This window comes from Alligator mississippiensis, chromosome 1 (genome assembly GCF_030867095.1).
Source record: "Alligator mississippiensis isolate rAllMis1 chromosome 1, rAllMis1, whole genome shotgun sequence".
NCBI lineage: Eukaryota > Metazoa > Chordata > Crocodylia > Alligatoridae > Alligator > Alligator mississippiensis.
Genome location: NC_081824.1, coordinates 436,631,465 through 436,650,903, shown reverse-complemented (window position 1 = coordinate 436,650,903; position 19,439 = coordinate 436,631,465). Strand labels below are relative to the sequence as shown.

Here is a 19,439-nt window from a genome sequence, read left to right as displayed (position 1 = left end):
TTGCCTCAGTGCACATGCCCAGACATGAACTTTGTTGTGGAGCAACTTGTGTCACTTGGGGCAAAATAGCCCTGTCTGTCTCCTCCCAGATCTGGTGCCAGATGGAGCTAGAGCTTGTGCTGGCCCCAGCAGTATGAAAGCTTGCCCTGGCCAGCAGCTCAGGGTACTTGCCCGCAGGAGCTTCTGAGGCCCATCCTCTTGGTATCTGGGGACACTAGCAGTATCCCAAATTCAGTTTTTAAAATATCCCAAAATTCATGTTCTTCTACAATTTGAACACAATTTGTGGGCGGGCATGGAGGGATGTGGGTCAGTGTGTGGGTAGGTGTGGGGGGACTGTGGGTGTTGGGGTTGCTTAGGAGGGGTGGGTCCCCTGCCTTCCCACGGGGCAGAGTCCCCCGCCCCCCTCCCCACAGCACATGGACTGCCTTGCCTGCAGGGTCCCAGCCCCCCCAGCCTGCTGGTCTCCAGCCCCCTGCTTGTTCCCCTGCTTGTCTCCTGCCTTGGGAGGCTGGAGATGAGCAGGAGGCTGGAGACAGCAGGGAAAGTCTCCAGGGGCTTGTCTCCAGCCTCCTGCTCATCTCCAGCCCCCTGTTCATTCCCCAGCCCATCTCCAGCATCAGGGAATGTTTTTGTGTTCCCACATGTGCCTCTTGCAGCGTCTCACATGGGGTTGAGATGCTACAAGAGGCACGTGCGCGCTTGTCTGGATGCATCCTCTGTGTCTGAAAGCTTGTCTAACTTCTCTCCCAGTTTTACAGTCAATTCAATAAAAGATATCAACAAAATTCCTTGCTTCTCTCATATTTTCTGGACCATCATGGCTACATCAACACTCCAACCTACTACATTATTATTAAATTCTTCTGGAAGAAAGTCTCTACCATGAATGGACTTTATTTCTGAGAACAAAGATAAAATGATGAGTGAGCCTACTATCTTATTTAGGTGTGTAGGGAATTTAGATGTTGATAAATGACCTGAAAAGGAAAAGCACAAATTTGCCAAGAGGTGCTGAATGTACCCTAACTTCTAGATGGCAAGGAATATTCAGGAAGTTTCAGAGTTCGACAAAGCTTTGCTGTGTTGTTGAGGGGAAACAGAAGGGACTTCTAGTATATGTCATGTACATATTGGGGAAAAGTAAGTTTCTAAACAATTGATTTGTAAATGACTGAGAGAAATGTGTTTGGAGGTATCTCTCTGTATTTGGGGTCGAGCTCCTGATGACCAAAACTGAACTAAACTTCTGGAAAGCATGCTGGTGGTCAACCATTAATGCTACTTAATCTACCTAAGCATCTCCCTCTTTAAATGATAAAAGATTTTGTCCTGTTTTCTCCTTTTTTTTGTAAGGAACCCAAGAAAGTTTTGTTTCAACCACTTTTAAAATGTATTCTAAAAAGTGGAGAGAGAGTTTAGACATCTATTGTCATGGTGCCACAAGTGTGGCACAGGTAAATGGTCAATCGGTCCAGAATGTGCAACAGGAGACGGGTCAGAGAAGGGTCCTAGATTGGAGAAGTAAAAACTGATATGCGTGGGGATGTGCATAGATAGAAAGTCATGTACAAAGTCTAGGTTGAATTTTAAGTACATGGCAACTGAAATTTGGAGATGCTTGGTTAGCCATAGAATACAGGCTTCTTGATGAAGGGAGACTCAATTTTTAGTTTAAACAACTGAAATAGCTTTTTAAACTACTGACTTAGTTAATCTAGCTATTGAACATCTTAAATTTCAGAAGTTTTGCCCTCACCATCACAAAACCATTTTCCATTAGAAACAGCTATAAAGAAATATGAACTCATACTAAAAACAGTGCTTTCTTCATTTTATATTTGGCCATGGGCCAAAAAATGCTGTTTCTTACCTCTCTTCTTTTCTATTGTTGGTAACGAAATTGCCTCAATTAACTGGAAGGCTTCCACATTTGGGCTCGGGACACAAGTTGTATATGGTATGAGTGATTGGAAACCTGTTCATATCTGTAACACAACAGAAGTTCAGTGCATGGAAACCGCTTTCAAAATGGCCAAAACTGGTTTAAGATAAACCTGGATGGATGTAGTATCAGACTTAACTAATTTAGGTTAAATCAGTTTATTGAACTTCTGTCCCAGATCCCCTCCAGATTCAAGTTAACTCAGTCTCCCAGTACCCTAGGATGCTTTGTACCTCCCCTGCAAACTTTCCTTCAGAGGGTGGGTGGATTAGCTTTGGCTCAAGCTGTCTGCTTCAGCCAAGCAGGGAGGCATGCTCTAGCACTTCCTGGCTTCTGGCCTGGGCCACTGCAGGTACATGGCTGCATTTCCAGAATCAAAAGTAAATGTCCGCTTGCTTATCAGTTCAATCTATGCAGCTTAGATTAACCCGTGAAGATTGAATTGATTCAGCCTCAGGCTTTTTGACTGCCTGTACTTAGCCTTCGTGACTCAAACTTTTTTGTTCATCTTTTTAAATAAGAATGATAAGGTTCTAGGTCAAGAGCCATCAACCACATACATAGCTGGAAAACTTTGTCATATTATCTAACATTCAGAATTAAATCCTGTGAACAAAAGTTTGATTCTGGCAAATGAGTTATTTGATTTTGTTTTTTCTTTACTTCTTCTGAGGTGTTCTTGTGTGGGTTTCCTTTCTTTAATCTCTTGTCAGTCCCCTTGCATTGGATCCTTCAAAGCTGAAGACAATAAAACCTGGATACTTCACAGGGGGCACGTCTACACATGTGCCTTAATGTGCAGTAGCTTATTTACTGTGCATTAGAGCATCCTGGCAAAACACATGTTGATGCACTAATGCGGAGTAAAATTAGGCCTTTGAGCATTAAGTGTCACTAAAAAAAAAAGCTTGTGCTTTCACTACTGTGTATTAGGGCAGCCTAATGCACATTGTTAGTACCTCAGCTTATAGGTACTACATTTAATGCTCAGTAGCAGAAATGCATTAATGAATGTATAGATGCACCCAGGGTTAGGTTCCTTAGCCCTTTGAGAAGATAAGGATCTGTGATCCAAGCAAGGCTATCAGCAGCTTCAGCAAACAGCTCTGTGGGTCTGTTGCTGCCCTCCAGCTGAGTGGTGAAGTGGTGCCTTTGAGGTAAAGGCTGCGGCAAAAGCTGCGCGGCTTGTCCCTTATTCAATAACCTATGGTGAAGATTTGGGAGCCATTTCCATATGGATTATCTGTGTTCTGACTCGGTTCTGATTGAGTTCATATTTCTGCATGCCTTTCTTTGAAATTGACTTGTTTCTATGCCTATAAGAAAGCCAGAGATGGGAAAGAAAATTTTGTAATGTTGCCTATCACAGAACCTAATCACGGGAATGGTGTTTTTAAAGATTTCCTAGTTGGTGTGGCTACATAAGTGTCAAAGTGGTATGGAACTGTAGAGAAATGTTTGTTACTTGCTTAGATAAAGAGTTCTGAAACCTTTTCCTTGTATGACTCATGTCTTAAGTGTTTGTCTCCTGTGTCACTTGCAAACTGCATAGGTTATTGACAATTAAGTAACTTCTCTGTAGCAGCTATTGACATTTTTCATATAGAAGAATTGTTTACATAGAAGACCTTAATATATTTTTAAGTCTCTTAATACAGTTTTGTAGTTGGAGCAAACAGGAGGAGCCAGCACCACATGTAAGAATATGGTGAAATATGCCCATATGGGGGTGCTACATGCTCAATTTGAACATGAAGAACATGTAAGAATATGGTGAAATATGCCCACAAGTTACATTTGGGCTACTGTCTGTTGAAAGCTCACATCTTCTTTGTTTCTCACATTATGGCTCTTTGTTTCTTTTTCTTATTAACATTTTAGTAAATTTAGCATTCTTAAATGGTTTAATTGCTGTTTCTAGAGAAACTTTCTCTGTGTTTAGAACGGGTTTCCTTTGTAGACGTGTTTCTTGGTTTATGGTATTTTTAAATGCAACAGGAGAGGCAAATGCTTTAAAAAAAGAAAGAAAAAGTGCACAAATGTTGACCGAGTTACCCATGAGAAAAAACATACAGCCCATTTACATTTTCTAAATACACCTCTAGAACAGCCCTGTACAAAGACAAATCATACAATTCCCCACAAAAATCACCAAACAATACTCCAAGCAACCTTTAACCTCCAAAATGAAAAGCTGAAATCTGCTTGGTGCTTTACTTTTGATCCCAATTTTGCATGAAAAGTGCCCATATACCATAGTGGTAGGAATCGGCATGATCCTGTAAGGCAAAGTACTCCCAAAGAGATTACAAACCAGCATTGTTTTACTAAATACATATTTATTCAGTGCACATATTTTAGAGCAGTTCCAGAGTGTAATATTTTCATAGATTGGCCAAAGTATAGTTAGTTCCTTACGGGATTTTTGGCTAGTTCGGTATTTTATGTAGAATAATAATCTAACTCTGAATTATCATGGGTGATTTGTGCTAAATTACAAAATCATCAGGCTGATATATGGGTTGCATGCAATTCAGGCTTTAATTTAAAAAGATGCATGGAGTGAGGTTACCTCTAAGAGTTATAGATCTCTTCCCTCCACCCCATTTTCCCCAATTAATCATGTATCTAAATTCCCCATAATCTTTCCTAATAAATCAGGCCATTTAATCATTTTTGCTGCATTTTTTCTGAACTTTCCTCTTGTCTCATTGATGCACAGATATTGTGTGCAGAATTTTAGGTGCTCTGTGATGCACAGGAAAGGATTAATTCTCCTTCATCTAGGATATAATTCCTGTGCATCTGTAGTGCCAGTTTGCATTGGTGTATATCCCATTATATTCACAGGCTTCTGGCACATCCTACAGTTCTGGTGAGATTAATGTAATAGGGGTGTGCGCTTAGCTGATTTTTTTTTTTTTTTTTTTTTTTTTTTTTGTGCCAGAAAGCAGCAAATCGGCCACAAAGTTATTCCACTTCTAAAAGCCATGTGTACAGCTGGACTGTCCTGATAATCAGCTGATTGCTGGACCTGCCCCAAGAGCCCTGGGTCTCAAATCTACCTGGGACTGTTGGATCCAACCTCAGTGATCAGCTAATTGTCAGACCCAGCCCTGAGAGTCCCAGGTCCAGTCAAGACTTTGGGCTCTTGGCTCAGGTCGGAGAGCCAGCTGATTTTCAGACCTGACTCCAGCGGCGTGGGGTTTTAAAGAGGGCTGCAGCTGTTAAGGCTGGGTCTGACAATCCACTGGTCAGACCTAGCTCCAGGTCTGGAACCTGTGGGATGCTGGGGGCAGCCCTGGGTCCGGGGACAGAGCTGTCCCTAGCCCAGTCTGCAGGATTAGGCAGGGAGCAGCTGAGCCATGGCTCAGCTGCGATTGGAGGCATTTTATGTCCCAACCCAAATGTTGTTCCTCCTGCTATCATCTGGATGGCAAGAGGCTTGAGGTTTCAGACGTGGCCTAAAACTCCTGTCCCAGTTGCACCATTGTTTGAATGTGTGCCATGGGCCTAAATATCATTACATTTGCTCTTTGCTTTTGCTATTGGTTTCTTTGTGTTTTGTTTTTGGCAGTAGTGTTTCCTAGCCATCCTCCTCCTATTGAGAGCCTTCTGTTTCTAACAGTTTTCTCTTGAGTTATGTTTAGCTTTCATTTTTCAATTGGTTTGAATCTCTAGTTGTTATATGTCAAGAGCCTCTGTTTCTAGTTTGTAAATGTTAGTCAAAAAGCATTAAAACATGAAACATTATCAAAATTAAACAAATACAGAACATTTCTTATTTAGTGGAATTTAGTCTTGTTTCACTGTCTTTCAGGTTAACTATATATATATTTTTTTAATTCCACGTTTTAGCTCTCTTGGCCTTGCAGTTGCACCTCGTGTACGGTTTCTTCAAAAAGCTCAGAAGCAACTGTCTGTAAATGAGTCAACTGAAGGAAATGCCCCCCTAAAAGAGACAGTGAAATGTGAAGATGCCAGCTCTTTCACAAGCAATGAAGAGGTGGACAGCTTCAGAGCTTATTTTAGTAAAAGGATGTCTATTGTCCAAACAACAGAAGGGGAGGAAAGAAAAGAAGAAACAGAGAAGAAAACCATCCCCAGTAAAGTCATTGACAAAGAGGTTGATGTGTCTGAGGTATCGGAGGAACAGTCAGAAGGGGAGGAAGACATTCCTGTGATAAGCAGGGTTCCAAAAGCAGAATCTATGCAGTTCTTTGAGGAGGATGATGGCGATGATGATATTCGAGATCTTGATTTGCTGACAGTGAAACGACGGAACATTTTTGGTTCAGAAGCTAATGATAGTTCAGCTTTGGTAAGTGCATCCGATGAAGCTTATGAATCTAATTCATTTGATGGTTGAAATAAGCTGTATAAAAGAGGAGGAAAGGCAAAATTCCCTGGATATGGGGGCATGTTAAAATGAGTTCTGCTTAGGTATTGGGGAAGTGAATTGACCCTAATATGGCTAACAATATGATTTGTATTATAATTTCATGTTCTACATGTTCTATTTATAAAACTAAGTAGTTTTATTTGTGTAACATTTTTAATTATTGTGGATGTTCATTGCGATTAGTATTTGTAGCTTAAATATGTGAGAAATCTGAGTGGTAATTGTTTTTATTTACCAGTTTTCTTTTACCTGCTTAAAGCAGTCACAGTTATGGCATAATTTGATGGGGTCCCATCATTCATGGTTTTAGGACCTCATTGTAGTTCATCTTGCACAAGTTCTTAATACAAACCATTATAAATATTCTTTACAATAATGTATTTTTCAAACCATACATTTTACAGTGAACAAGACCTGTGCTATTGAGAGCTAAGCCAATAGCAGAGAAAGTACATTCATGTAAAATATGGTTGTAAAGATTTATTAACAGTATTTGTGTAGACCTTTTACGCCTCTAGCCAGCATATATAGCTTCATACTTCAAGATCCCTTCTTACCCATATTCTTACTTTTTTTTCTATTCTTTAAATGTGTCCTATTAAGTATAGTTTTGGTGTATACGAGGAATTTTAGGTAGTATGTATATGATACTTTTGTAGGTACCCTTTCCTCTAGTGCTTCATTAATTGCTATATTATAGTGTTAAATGACATCACGTTTGAATGAGACTTGGTGAGGTGTTCTTTCCTGAATTATGTATGTAAAGAGAGTCCAGATAAGCAGACTAACTTATTTCTAATTTTGCACTTATCTTTGGCTAAACATTCCTTTATCTGCACAAAATAAAGAGCATTTATCTTAAACTTGGACTCTCTAGTCTATTAGCTATGTTTTTATGAAAAGGATATCAATCCCTTTCATAAAATATTTAGGATATGGGCATATAAACGAATTACTTCAAGATATAAGCAAGGGGGTGAATGTAGGGCTCTGACAGATGTTATTTTTATAGGGCTACAAAGTTTGTAGCTGCACAAAAGAAAGCTATGGGCATGTACACATGCGCAGCCCCCTGCCTGAAGCCTGACAAAGTTGCCACAAAGTCATGCTCTCCAGCCAGAGAGTAATCGGGGACATAGTAGCTCCTGTGACCAGCTTTGTTTTCTATGCCCTAGAGACAAAAGCCTGAGAGGGAGAGGTGGAACATGGAGTTTATAGGCTGAGGGTAATGTTTCCCTCTTCCCCACCCCCCTTCAAGATTGCTGAGCGGGAAATGGCTTTACACTATTACCAGTGTGGCTCATGCTCAGAGATGGGGAACTTTCCAGCCCTGGTACTCTCTTAATGAGCAATTTAGTCTTCTGCTTATTTGGTACTTATTTAGGACTTAAAATGTTTTGAGTCCTAGGGTAGACATGTGAGAAAAGAACCCATTAACATGCTAAAACATTGGAAATAGTAATTTGGATTTGAACTTCAGATAGATACAAATTGTCATCTTAAATAAGTAAACTATATGTACTTGGAGTGAGAAGTCTCTGCTCACGTTAGCAAAGGATTGCTTTCTTCCATTTTTCCCAAATAGTTTCCATAGTAATAATGTATACATAAATGAACAAAACTATATAAATATTTGCAGTTTAGTATGTCCTTGGATCCCATGTTTTGCAAATGGTGGAGAGAAGGTTCCACTTTGAAAAGGAGCTAACAAGAGAGAGGTTATGAAAAATTCTAGTGATAAAAAAAAAAAAATCTTGAAACTCAGCAGGTAACCTTTTAATAATCTTGTGTTAAACATTCGTAGGTTAGTTACTCAAGCAAGATGGGAATTATTTTCTGTGCTTTAAGGTGGTATCTATCCATGTCACTTGCAAATAAGTGTTAGTGTTTGTCGATAATAATAGTGTTCAACTATTAGTGCTGAAAAGCTCACATCAGTTTTAGTTGTGTATGCGTATACCACAAGATGCATTATGGTTCAAGCTTTCTGGGTATCTAATTCTGAGTGATGTATTACTTTAATGCCCAAATGCATTGAAACAGCCATTAAAGTTTAAAATGCTGTTTTTTATGAGGATGACTCATGTTCATTGGCTTGCGAGAGCTGCCTATAGGCAATGAAATGAAAAGTGAAACCAGGAAAAAGTGGGCAGGCCAAATTAATGTAGGACTCTTAAGAGGTCAAATATGGTAGAGGGGTCTTACACTCCTTGCAATTTCTTTATAACACATACTCTATCTCAGAATTTTTAAAAGCTGCTTCTGGATATAGGACCTTAAATATACAGAAGATCCATACTGTATTTTCACACACCTTTACCCCCAATATTGGCGCCCCCTCCCCCAAATTAGGGCGTGTTTATTAGTCGGGGAAGATAATTTTCTGCCCAGCATAGAGGCACCCTGCTTTGATTCCTGCTTCACAGTGCAGCAGCTGTTGCAGTACTATTCAGGCAGCTGAGAGAGTTAGTTGACTTAATGACTCATTGCTCTTTGGTCCAAAGGGGCTAACAATAATCTCTCCTTCTTAATGGTCTTAATGGTCTTTAGGTTCCGTTAATCAGGCAAACTTTTCTTAGGACAGTTTTGTTATCTGCTAGCTGCTCCTGGTCTCTCTTATTTTACAACCTTGGGTCTTTTCAAAATGATAGATCCATCCATAGAAACCAGTCTTCAGCAGCATATAGGGTTTAAACTTCAGTTAAGCAGGAAATAAAGGGGTAAATCAGCTGAAAATAGGTTTTCCCTGCCCAATGCAGCTGTAACTCTGGAAAAATCTTTTTTTTCCTTCACTCTACCTTTCAAAATAAGATGTGTATAATGTTCTGGGGTGTGTTGTATGTGAGAAAATATTCCAGAAACCTATGAACTGCTGAAAGGAAGATTGTATAAAAAACGGTGATTGGCAGCCTTAATTGTAGTGATGATTGCCGTCATTACTACAATAATAAAAAAAATAAATCTACCTAAACTGTTGTTACGTGATGAATATTTTTCCATATCTGAAAAACTTATTTATTGTTGCTGGGGCAGAATGGTGGTTAAATATTCCCTGTATATAAACTCTGTAGGGAATTTTGGACTCTGGACAGAAATAGAAAAAATGGGAAATATTTATTTATTATGGATAGACCAGTTAAGAAAATATTTCTAGACATGTAGAAGGTGACATAATTTGGAGACTTGTCCAATTATAACCAGAGATGGGGAACTGTTGGTGAACATAACTGTAAACCCGAGTACTCAAAATTCCTGCTTGTACATTTCCTTATGCAGACCCCACACAGTACAGCATAGTAGCATGTTTAAACAAATAATTGCATTGGCGCACAGTTCAGTGATGCTTCAGGCATGCTTGGAAATATGTATTCTAAGTATTGTCCTGTGTAAATTAAGTTCATGAAAAAAAGCATCCTCTAGCACAGTTGCAGCTATTGACTTCTATTGAATCAAGTATTGCGTAGCTGAAACTTTTTATAGTGAAAAGAACACCATTATTTTCGTGTGTCAGAGGTTACTGTGCTAAATATATATATATATTGCCAATCAGAGGCTACCTGTTAAGAGACACTTTTGTGCTTGAGGGAGCTAGATACCCTCAACTTTCTTATTCCTCTCAGAAAAGTACACAACGAGACTGAGGTATCTAAGTAGCTGCAAGAAAGATGCTTTTTGTTTTTATCGTGTTTAGGCTGCCTGATGATTCGAAGCAAGTTGACCTCCAAACTGGAATTCTGATCCATCAAGTCAGTAAAGATGAGTGATGTACCTTGAAATAGATGATTATGTGGCTTGGTGTACCAGTGATTTCTAACGGTTGAAGGAGACATGAGTATTACAGAGGAATATTTATCATAAGATGCAATACAGTTGTGCATATAAACAGAGTATTGTAAGCTAAAAATTAAATTTGAAGGTTCTTAGATTCAGGAACTTAAAACGTTTGATTTTTTTTAAATTGTTTCCTACATGAGTATCTCCTACAAAGTAGAGGTGAAATGCAGATTTGCCTAATTAGTATCAATTTCTGTATATAATAGGGCATTGTCTACTAAAGTGAGTCCTTGTTAGTGAAAAGTACAACAGTAATTTAATCGTTTCTTACATTTTTGGTAGAAGGTTGAAGGGTTACTCAGTAACTGGATACTTATTTTGTTTTAGCTTTTTAACATGATAAGCATGCATAGTAGAAATTGTAGGATTCATATGCTGTATATTTTTATTTGCTTTGTGTGTGTAAAATCTAATGCACGTTTCATAGGCATTAAAAATTACAGTCTGGGTAATAATTGTAGTACTAAAAAAATTATGCCTTGAAAGTATTTTGGTCAGGATTAATGAAATTACTTCTTACTTAAAATAGAAGAAATTAAGGGATTCTGGAAGCGTTTTTACATGTAGCAAGATTTGAATGCGTGTGGTAGTACAGATCTATGACGCACACACATTTATAGTTATGAACAGAACTTGAATAGTCCAATTCATTGGCATTAAGTTAAAGCATAAAAATGACCAGAATTTAGGGTAGCTATGTTGTTATAAATATTATTGAAACAAGCAGTAACATTTCTCATGTATTACATAACAACAATTTTATCTTGATAGAAAACAAACTGTCTATATTAAATAAGGAGCAGTACACTAATCTCAAATGAGTTCTTATCGTAATCCATTTTGTTAAATCTCTCTTCTCTGCCCTACTTGTTAAAGTAAAGAGATAATTTATTGTTGGTCTGACAGTCTGTATTTTTTTTAAGATAAATAATTGAAAGCAAAGTTTATAATGCTAAGCAAGACAGTGAAATAGTATCTGCTGAAAGTACATTAGTTCAAAGATGCAGTCATTCTTGAATTTCATGATCACTCCTGGTGTTATCCACATCACAGGATCTCTGCCTCATTTAGTGAACAGTATGGGTCTCTGGGGATAATCAGGGTAATGTAGCAAACAAGAATGTTCTCTGTGGGTGCAGACATCCAGCACCTTAGACTGTTTTAAATATGGTTTAAACTGCAAGTGTCCAGATGTACAAGTCAGTTTAGAATGGTTTAAACCACCTGAGCCATTTCAAAAGTATGCCTGGATAATTGAGCATTATTTTGAACCAGTTCTCTACAAACCATTTCAGTGTCATATGGGGAACACCAAGCTTTCCATGACTAGTGTCTTGCCTAACATCCAGGCATCCCACACTGCACAATTCCTGAACCCTGTGCCCACCCCTCCTCCTCTCCCTGTACTGGAGTTGGCTGTTCTGGTAATGGTCATTGCTCTGGTGGGTGGGAGGGTGCTGGTTCACATTGACCAAGCATGCAGTTGACAGTCATTCTGTGGCATTAAGCCCCTATTTTGCAGTGGCTCAGTTTTCCGTCACCCAGCCACTGATGGGTATTTACCTTTAAAAGCACACCCTACCACCCACCTTCAGGGCATGGAGGGGGTGAATTGAAATTAAGTGGCTTTCTAGGAAAGGTCTTCTCAAGCTAAGCTTGGTCAGACTCCAGAAATACTCAACCTGTTGGGACTGCAGCTGTCCAGGTACCCCCTACCTGGTCCAGTCAATCAGGGTCTTTCTCACCTGCTAGGGAAATCCTGGGGAAACTGGGAAGTTGCCAGTGAGAGTCATGCTTGGTTAGGTATTCACTCCAATCCCTGGTGGTGGTTCGAAAGCACTGCAATGCCTGAAAGGTGACTGATCTACTTGGCCTTCTTGGCAGTGTACCTATGGACACTTTGAACCACAACAGTTACAAACTGTTCCTAATCGATGGTATTCTTGGAATGGTTCAGTTGTGTATCCCCACACTGTGTGATCCCCTGCTGGGATCCCTGCTTTATTTATCGTGAAAATTGGAAGGTATGTAGTGAGCAGAGCACAGTATGGCAGGGACTGGAAGACTAGGGAGCTGTGTTTTTGAACATATATGAAGTGCTGTACAATCTTAAATACTCTAGAGCAGTTGTTCTCAACTTTTTTTGTACCAGGACCCATTTGTAAACATCAGTGGCCAGTCCCAACCCAGTGCCCCTCACTTCTGACTCGCTGCCCCCATTCCCCCAGTTTGTGGGGCATGGAGGGGCCCAAGCAGCCCCTTGGAGGCTGAAACTCTGCCGGCCTATAAGGGAAAAGCCACAGTTTCCCACATTTTTCTCCTTTAAAAGAGAATCCATTTTTAAAGTTTAAAGTGTGTTCATGATCCTTCCATATGCTCTTGTGACCCACTTTTGGGTTGTGACCCACGGGTTGAGAGATGCTGCTCTATAGAGTCTGTTCCCAATTGTCTCTGACTAGTCAACCAAAATGAGTAAGTAGATCCTTCTCAGCTGAATCTCCGATTCATTTTCTTGTTGTAAAAACATAAAATACTTTCTGCCTCTCCAAACTGTCATGAAAACAATTAACATGTTACAACTAGATGCTTTAATAGTGGTGCCCAATTCATCTAGACCTACAGACTGGCCCTATGCTTTGGATTTGGCCAGGTCTGGAGTCTCGGTCCAGTCCACATGCCAGATGGCACAGCCTCATGCTCCAGATCTAGCCTGCAGGGCTAGAATTTGGTGGCATCCTTGTGGGCCAGATTTTGTAACTCCATGCTCTGGATGCGGCCTACAGGTCTTTCTACAAAAGCAGTGACAGTTAATGCTGCCAAATTTCCAGGCCTGTAGGGAGCTCTGTGGGCCTACAGGCCCCATCTTGGTTACCCTTGCTATAATATATTGTTAAATAGAAGTGAGGCCCACACAGTGTTTGAGGAGGAGGAAAAAAAAATATAGGTTCTGAAAACATATGCATCACCTCCAATATCTGTACTTCTCCCAGTAGTGCAGTAATCGGCATAACTCATAGGTTGCTTATGTACACCCACTTGTTTGTGTTCTGTACATGCCAGATGGTAAGAAAAAAAGTCTTGTAGATTAGGGCCGTGTGAAATGGCACCGTTCTGTTTCGATGAAACAGCGTTTCATTTCAAATTTCCTTTTTATTCGAAACCATGGTTCTGTTTCGTTTTGTCAATACAGTTTCGCTGTTTCAACGTTTCACCCAGAGGCTATAATGGGGAAGCTCGAAGCAGCCTATAACTTGGTCATTTCTGGCCTGATCTGAACGAAACATGTAGGAATGGTAGCTGCTTCTGAGGGCATGAAGCCTGCCAAGTTTCAAGGAGATAGGTGCAGGGGGTTCGGGGAAACTGCACCTCCAAGTCATGAAAGCAAAACTCATGTCATGTGCATGTGTTAAGCCACAGCATGGTCAAAGCTGCAGGGTTAGTAGCCCCTGCTGAGGCCACAAAGCCTGCCAAGTTTCAAGAAGATCGGTGTAGGGGTTTGGGGGAAACTGCACCTCAAGCTGCGGACAAGGAAAACTCATGACATGGGTGACACTGTGTGTTAAAGTGCAGCAGGATGAAGGCTGCAGGCCTGCTAGCCCCTGCTGAGGCCATGAAGCCTGCCAGCTGTCAAGGAGATAGGTGCAGGGGTTCTGGAGCCCTGTACCTCTAGCTGCTGACAGACAAAACTCATGACATGGGTGGGTGACACTGTGTATGTGTTAAGGTACGCTGTCACTCAACTGACACCAAGGCAGAAAGCACAGCAGTTCAAACAATGCTGTATTTTATGCAGTTTTTCCATCCCTCCCCCAGGGCACTAGGATTTGAAGGGACCTCAGGAAAGGATGGCAGTCACTGGCCAGCTACACTATCAACAATGAGAGCACTTCTTCCCCCCCTCGTCCCCCTCCCTCTTCTTACTTGAGTTTCTGTTTCCCTGCAGGCAAGCCCAGCTTGAGCTTCAACACTCAAAACATTTTGAAAATTTTGAAACGTTTCTACTTGCCTCGTTTCGTTTCGAGGCTGTTTCAAAGCTCTCTGTTCCGTTTTGATTTCGCTGTTTTGAGCTCGAAACAAGTTGAAACAGCCTTGAAATGAAACTGCCATTGAAATTTTGCACAGCCCTGTTGTAGATGCTGCTAGTGTGGTGCTGGGCATACTATTATGCTTGTGATTAGCCTGTGTAGCTGCAGTGTTCCCTCTACCATTTTCCAAAGTATTTCAGACTTTGTGCCCAGATATATTATGTAGGTGCAGTCCACCTGGGGAATGACAGAAGTGTGAATAAATGAGGACAGGTCAATATTGCTGGGACGGGATGGAGTCTTTTAGCTCAGTGGTTGTCAACCTTTTTTGTACCAGGACCCATATGTAAACATTGCTGACCAGTCCTGATGTAGTGCCCCTCACTCCTGACCCACTGCTCCCAGGCCCCAGCCTCCCAGTGTGTGGGGCAAGGGGTGGGTGTTTGGGACATGGGGGGCACCAAGCAGCCCCTTCCAGACTAGAACTCTGCCAGCCTGCAAGGGAAAAGCCACAGTTTCCTACATTTTTTTTCTCTTTTAAAGGAGAACCCATTTTTAAAGTTTGTTTGCAACCCTTTTATATATTCTTGTGACACACTTTTGGGTTGTGACCCACAGGTTGAGAGTCACTGTTCTATCCAATTGGTTATGCTGAAAAAAGTTACTTGTGGATACTGCTGAGACCTTTAGTGCCAGTGAGCAATCCTAAGAGTAGTTTGAACAATGTACTGAACTGATGAATTGTGGGTGCTCATCTTCCATTCAGCTCTTCAGAATGCTTTCTTCTGCTCACTAGTATCACATCTGGCTTGTTCATGTTTAGCTTCTTCCATAAGCTTATCTAGTCCAAGTTCTGGGCTGCCTTGATGGGCATGTAGATCATTTCAACTCTGCAGAGAGAACTGTTTTTTGTGGAACTCCACAGATGAGAGATGTAAGCAGTAGATGGACAGTTCTTCATCACAGTTTGTTGGATGTGCCTATCCCAGGAAGACTCAAATCAGTTTACTGTATTATACTACATCCCTTCTACCTTTCTCTTAGCTGAGTAATTTATGGTCAACAGTATTAAGTGCCACAGAAGAGTCCAGCAGATTGAGACTAGATAGCGTCCATCTACTGTTAGATGATAATCCATTGATGCCCCTAATGTAGGAGTGCCCATCCTTTTTGAATGTGGGGCTGGATCATGAAATTTTTATCACCCAGTGGGCTGGCAGGAGTGGGTGCTCGTGCGGCCTGTCCAGTCTGGCCACAGCCTGGGGGCGCAGAGGTCAAGGGGTGCCACCTGACCCCGCCGTATCCTCCCTGCCACCTGGGTGGCCTCGAGGATGCTCCCACACATGCGCACCTGGGCTCAGCAGCCAGGGGGACATGTGGGGACTCTGCAGGGGGGTGCAGGATGTGCAGGGGCACCCCCTGCTCTCTCTCCCCGGGGACAGCCCAAGCCCAAGCGGCAGGGGTCCCTCCCTCCCCGGGGCCTGTGGCTCACCACCCCCAGCGTGATGTCTGCAGGCGCAGGGGGATGCGGGGAGGTGGGAGCAGCGCTGGCTTCCCACCCTGACAGCCACAGCAGCAGCGGCAGCAGCATCTCCTGCAGGCCTGGCCGCAGCATCCCTCCGAGCTGGCATCCGCACCCCCTGAGCCCACCGACCCGCTGCACTGCGACCTGCTCCAGCCTACATGGCCGGCAGGGACTGGCGCAGGGCGGGGCCAGCATGCAAATGAGAAAGGGAGGGGTGGGGCTAGGAATGGAAACCCTGCAATGTTGGAGAGGGGAGGAGTTGGTATGCAAATGAGGAAGGGAGGGGTGGGGTGAGGAAGGGACACCATGAAATGAAGGTGGAGGGGAGGAGCTGCACCACGTCAGCAATGTCAAGCTGACGCGGTGCGTGTGGGAACTTTGCCCCTTTCCCAGGCCTTCAGCAGCCATTAGGAAGCTGCTGGGGGAGGGACAAGGGGTTTCCTGTCGCAGCACTGCGGGCCTCAGAAAATGGCTTGGCAGGCCGCATGTTGGACAAACCTGCCCTAATGCAATTCCGGTTCCGTGTGCTGGTCTGAGCATTGTCCAGTCTCTGTCTTATTCAAGGCATGGGCCATGTGGAAAAAAGATGATGTAATTACAAGTTTTGTTTCCTCATGGATCTGCATAAGGTTGCATGAGGGTGGTCTTAACTTACTGTTTCATAGTTGGTAGGGTCAGAAAAGACCTGAGCAGATCATCAATTCCAACCCTCTGCCATGGCAAGAAAGAGTACTGGGGTCAAACTACCCCGGCTAGGTGATTATCTAGCCTCCTTTTGAAGACTCCCAGGGTAGGAGCAAGCACCCCTTCCCTTGTATTTTCTTACATACCACGCTTCCCCAAATAAGACATGCGCCTTGTTTTGGGAAAGCAGAATGAAGAACAAGAGGATTTTCCAAGCATGGCTGAATGGTGACTGCAGGGGATCCTGATTGTAGTGCTTCTGGCTGTAATATGGTTAACACAGTAGCTCCACCCCTGAAAAGGTGAACTCTGTCCCCTCCCTTCTTGAGGCTGGCAGAGGGAGAAGCACCACGGTCATTTTTCAGCAGTGTTTTTCTGTTTTTGTTTTTCCATGAGTCTATTGGAAAATGGTATAATAACCCAAGTACTCACTTTTTTGTGTATGTATAATAGTTTGTCACTGTTCAATGGCAACCTTCTGTAATGCAGAGTAAAAAAATATTATTAAACAGTGGTGAATGTCATACTGGTTACACTAAAAAACTATAATACTTTCTATCAATGAAACTGTAGAATCTTTGGTTCAGTTTACTTAACTGTGGCTTTCCTTTTGAGATGCATAAATTATTTGTGTACCACTCTGTGCAATTTTCCATAAGTTGCATAAGTTAGGCTTTCTTCAGACAGCTTCAGTGTATGCTAATAAAGAACAAGCATATATTATAATTAAAAGAGCTGCAAAAGAAGTATAAGAAGAATGACTAGTTTTGCAGTCCAGGGGTTTTTGATAGTCTTTGATGAAGACAGTGGATAAAGTACTCATCTCCATTGTTTCAGATGCTGCTTATTAGGTATTGGGATTCTCACAAACAAAATTGGTTCATGCTTTGTAACAGTGATGCTAGTGACTGATGATATGTACTAAAAATCTAAAGCACAGAAATTAAGAATTCCTTCTTTCCCTCTTTAGGTTTTTGTTTATGTAATATAGGACTTGGATATAATTGGAAATCATAGTCCAGAGAAAAAAGTGAGACATGATTTCATCTCTAAATGTAATATATTGGAAACAGCACATTCTATACAATTAATATTGAAGTTTGTTATGTACATAAGATAAATAGAGACTACACCGAACTGAATGTTTAAAGAAACCCCCCTCCACCAAATACTAGTGCCTAAAAGTTCTGTAATTTAGTTACTTTTTCTCAACGCTTCTGCCACAATATTTCAGCAGTGAATAATAGGAGAGATTTAAGTATTAATTTTTTTAAAGCAGTGTTACTAGTGAATCAAAGTATTTTATTTTACTGGATATCCTGAAAGTTCAAGCCTATGTTTGGCACTTAAATGATATATTTAGATGTTATAAATTAAAAGGACTTCAGTTTGAATATTTGAAATACTTGGATCAGCTTGTTGGTCTTTTCATGGCCTTATCTTGTATTACTGACCGAACCTGTCCTAGAATACAGGATCTACTATGGCAGGATTGACCCAGTTTAAGGGGGAATCCTTTGGTTTAGTGGGTGGGAGGTGGGGTACTTGTAGGGAACTCTGCTTCATTCCCCTTTTGTGCATCTTTTCCATTCCCCATCGATGTAATTAATTGTTGATTTTATTTTTGGGGGTTTTTTTGGCCTTGGGTACAGATATAGAAATATATTGTGTTACTGTTTTGTGAGTATATGTTTGGTATAGGTTGTGTGGTCTGATTTTATGCTGTCTTGAAGTTATTGTTCTGGGGCAGGAAGATGTTCACAATTTTTGAAACAAGAGGTATTAACAAAGATGTGGGGATGTCCTGTGTATACCAACCCTAGGCCAGCTAGTAACACAAAGATCAGTTGACACAAATAAGCAAACAGTCCAGCTAATAGGGGACTTCGAATATGGAGGAGAAGGGAGTTCTCTCTCCCTCTGTTTCAGTGGGGGGTGGGGGTGTGCGAGCTGAGTTCTTAGGAAGAATACAGATAGGTCAGAGCTGTATTTTTTTTCAGAGCTGCGATTAAAATGATCATTTCTCCTATTTTGTGCTTGTTGGGTTTCCATATCCTGACCTTGACCAGTCTTTGCATTTAGATCATTTATCCTAATTTTGAAGCATCTTAGAACCAACCATCTTTAGTTCTGCTGTCATTTCAGGAAAGAAACCTTTGACTTCTTGCATTTTTCTCCCAGCCCTGTTCTCAATCTGCTTGAGGGTAGTTCCTGCTTTGAGAACAAGCTTTATTTAGAATTACTGGCCAGAATACAAACTCCTGCCCACCCTTTTTTTAACTATTGAACAGAGGTGGCTTGGGGGAAAAATACTCTAACATCCCATTTGAAGGAGCCTTCAAGGTCTCTTCTCTTCAAAACCCACTGTCCTAGAATGTGATCTTCTGCCTATGTCATAAGAGTCTGCCTTGCTCCACATTTTATTGATAAGTTGTACAGAAAGACTGCAGGTTTTGGCCCTATCTACAGAACTGTGTGATAGCATGATGATGCTTATAGTATAAAATGGCACAGCACAGAATACTATGCAAATACTAACCTTTCAGTATTTGGTGCAATGTATCTCCTAACGAAGTAAACCTCATTTCATGACTTGGTAGCTTAGAGACAACTAACTAAATGGATACAGTCATGCATCTCAAAAATATGGGGATACTGTATGACTCAGAATGATTCATTAAAATATAAGTAGTTAAAATAGCTTATTAAAACAGGGAGTACTACTTCAAGAATAGGGTTGTTGTGTTCACTAATTCGTTTTGTAGTTCTCCAATCTACTGCAGTATTTGTGTGGTTGAGAGTGAGTTAGGTAAATGCTCTTCATTGTAATTGACTTGTTTTTAATTTCTGTGTTTCATGTAGTTGGGACTTTTATATCATAAAGTGGAGTGATTTTCTTTAAAGTGACTAGTGCCTAAGTGCTGTGGTGATGGATGTTTTGAAATAGCTATTGCTGTAGCATAGCTTTATCGATGAGTAACCTTCCAGGTGCTGAATGCTGAAATTGTGAAATGTTACTTGAAA

The 19,439-nt window shown here is 41.2% G+C and overlaps 1 protein-coding gene across 1 annotated transcript in view; it reads left to right on the top strand.

Moving 5' to 3' along the window:
* Positions 1 to 19,439, top strand: part of DDX10 (DEAD-box helicase 10) — a 337,218-nt gene that overhangs the window by 69,912 nt on the left and 247,867 nt on the right. Inside the window, exon 13 of the mRNA XM_014600713.3 lies at positions 5,804 to 6,266. Coding sequence (XP_014456199.1) covers positions 5,804 to 6,266 — 463 coding nt within the window. The remainder of the gene's footprint in view (positions 1 to 5,803; positions 6,267 to 19,439) is intronic.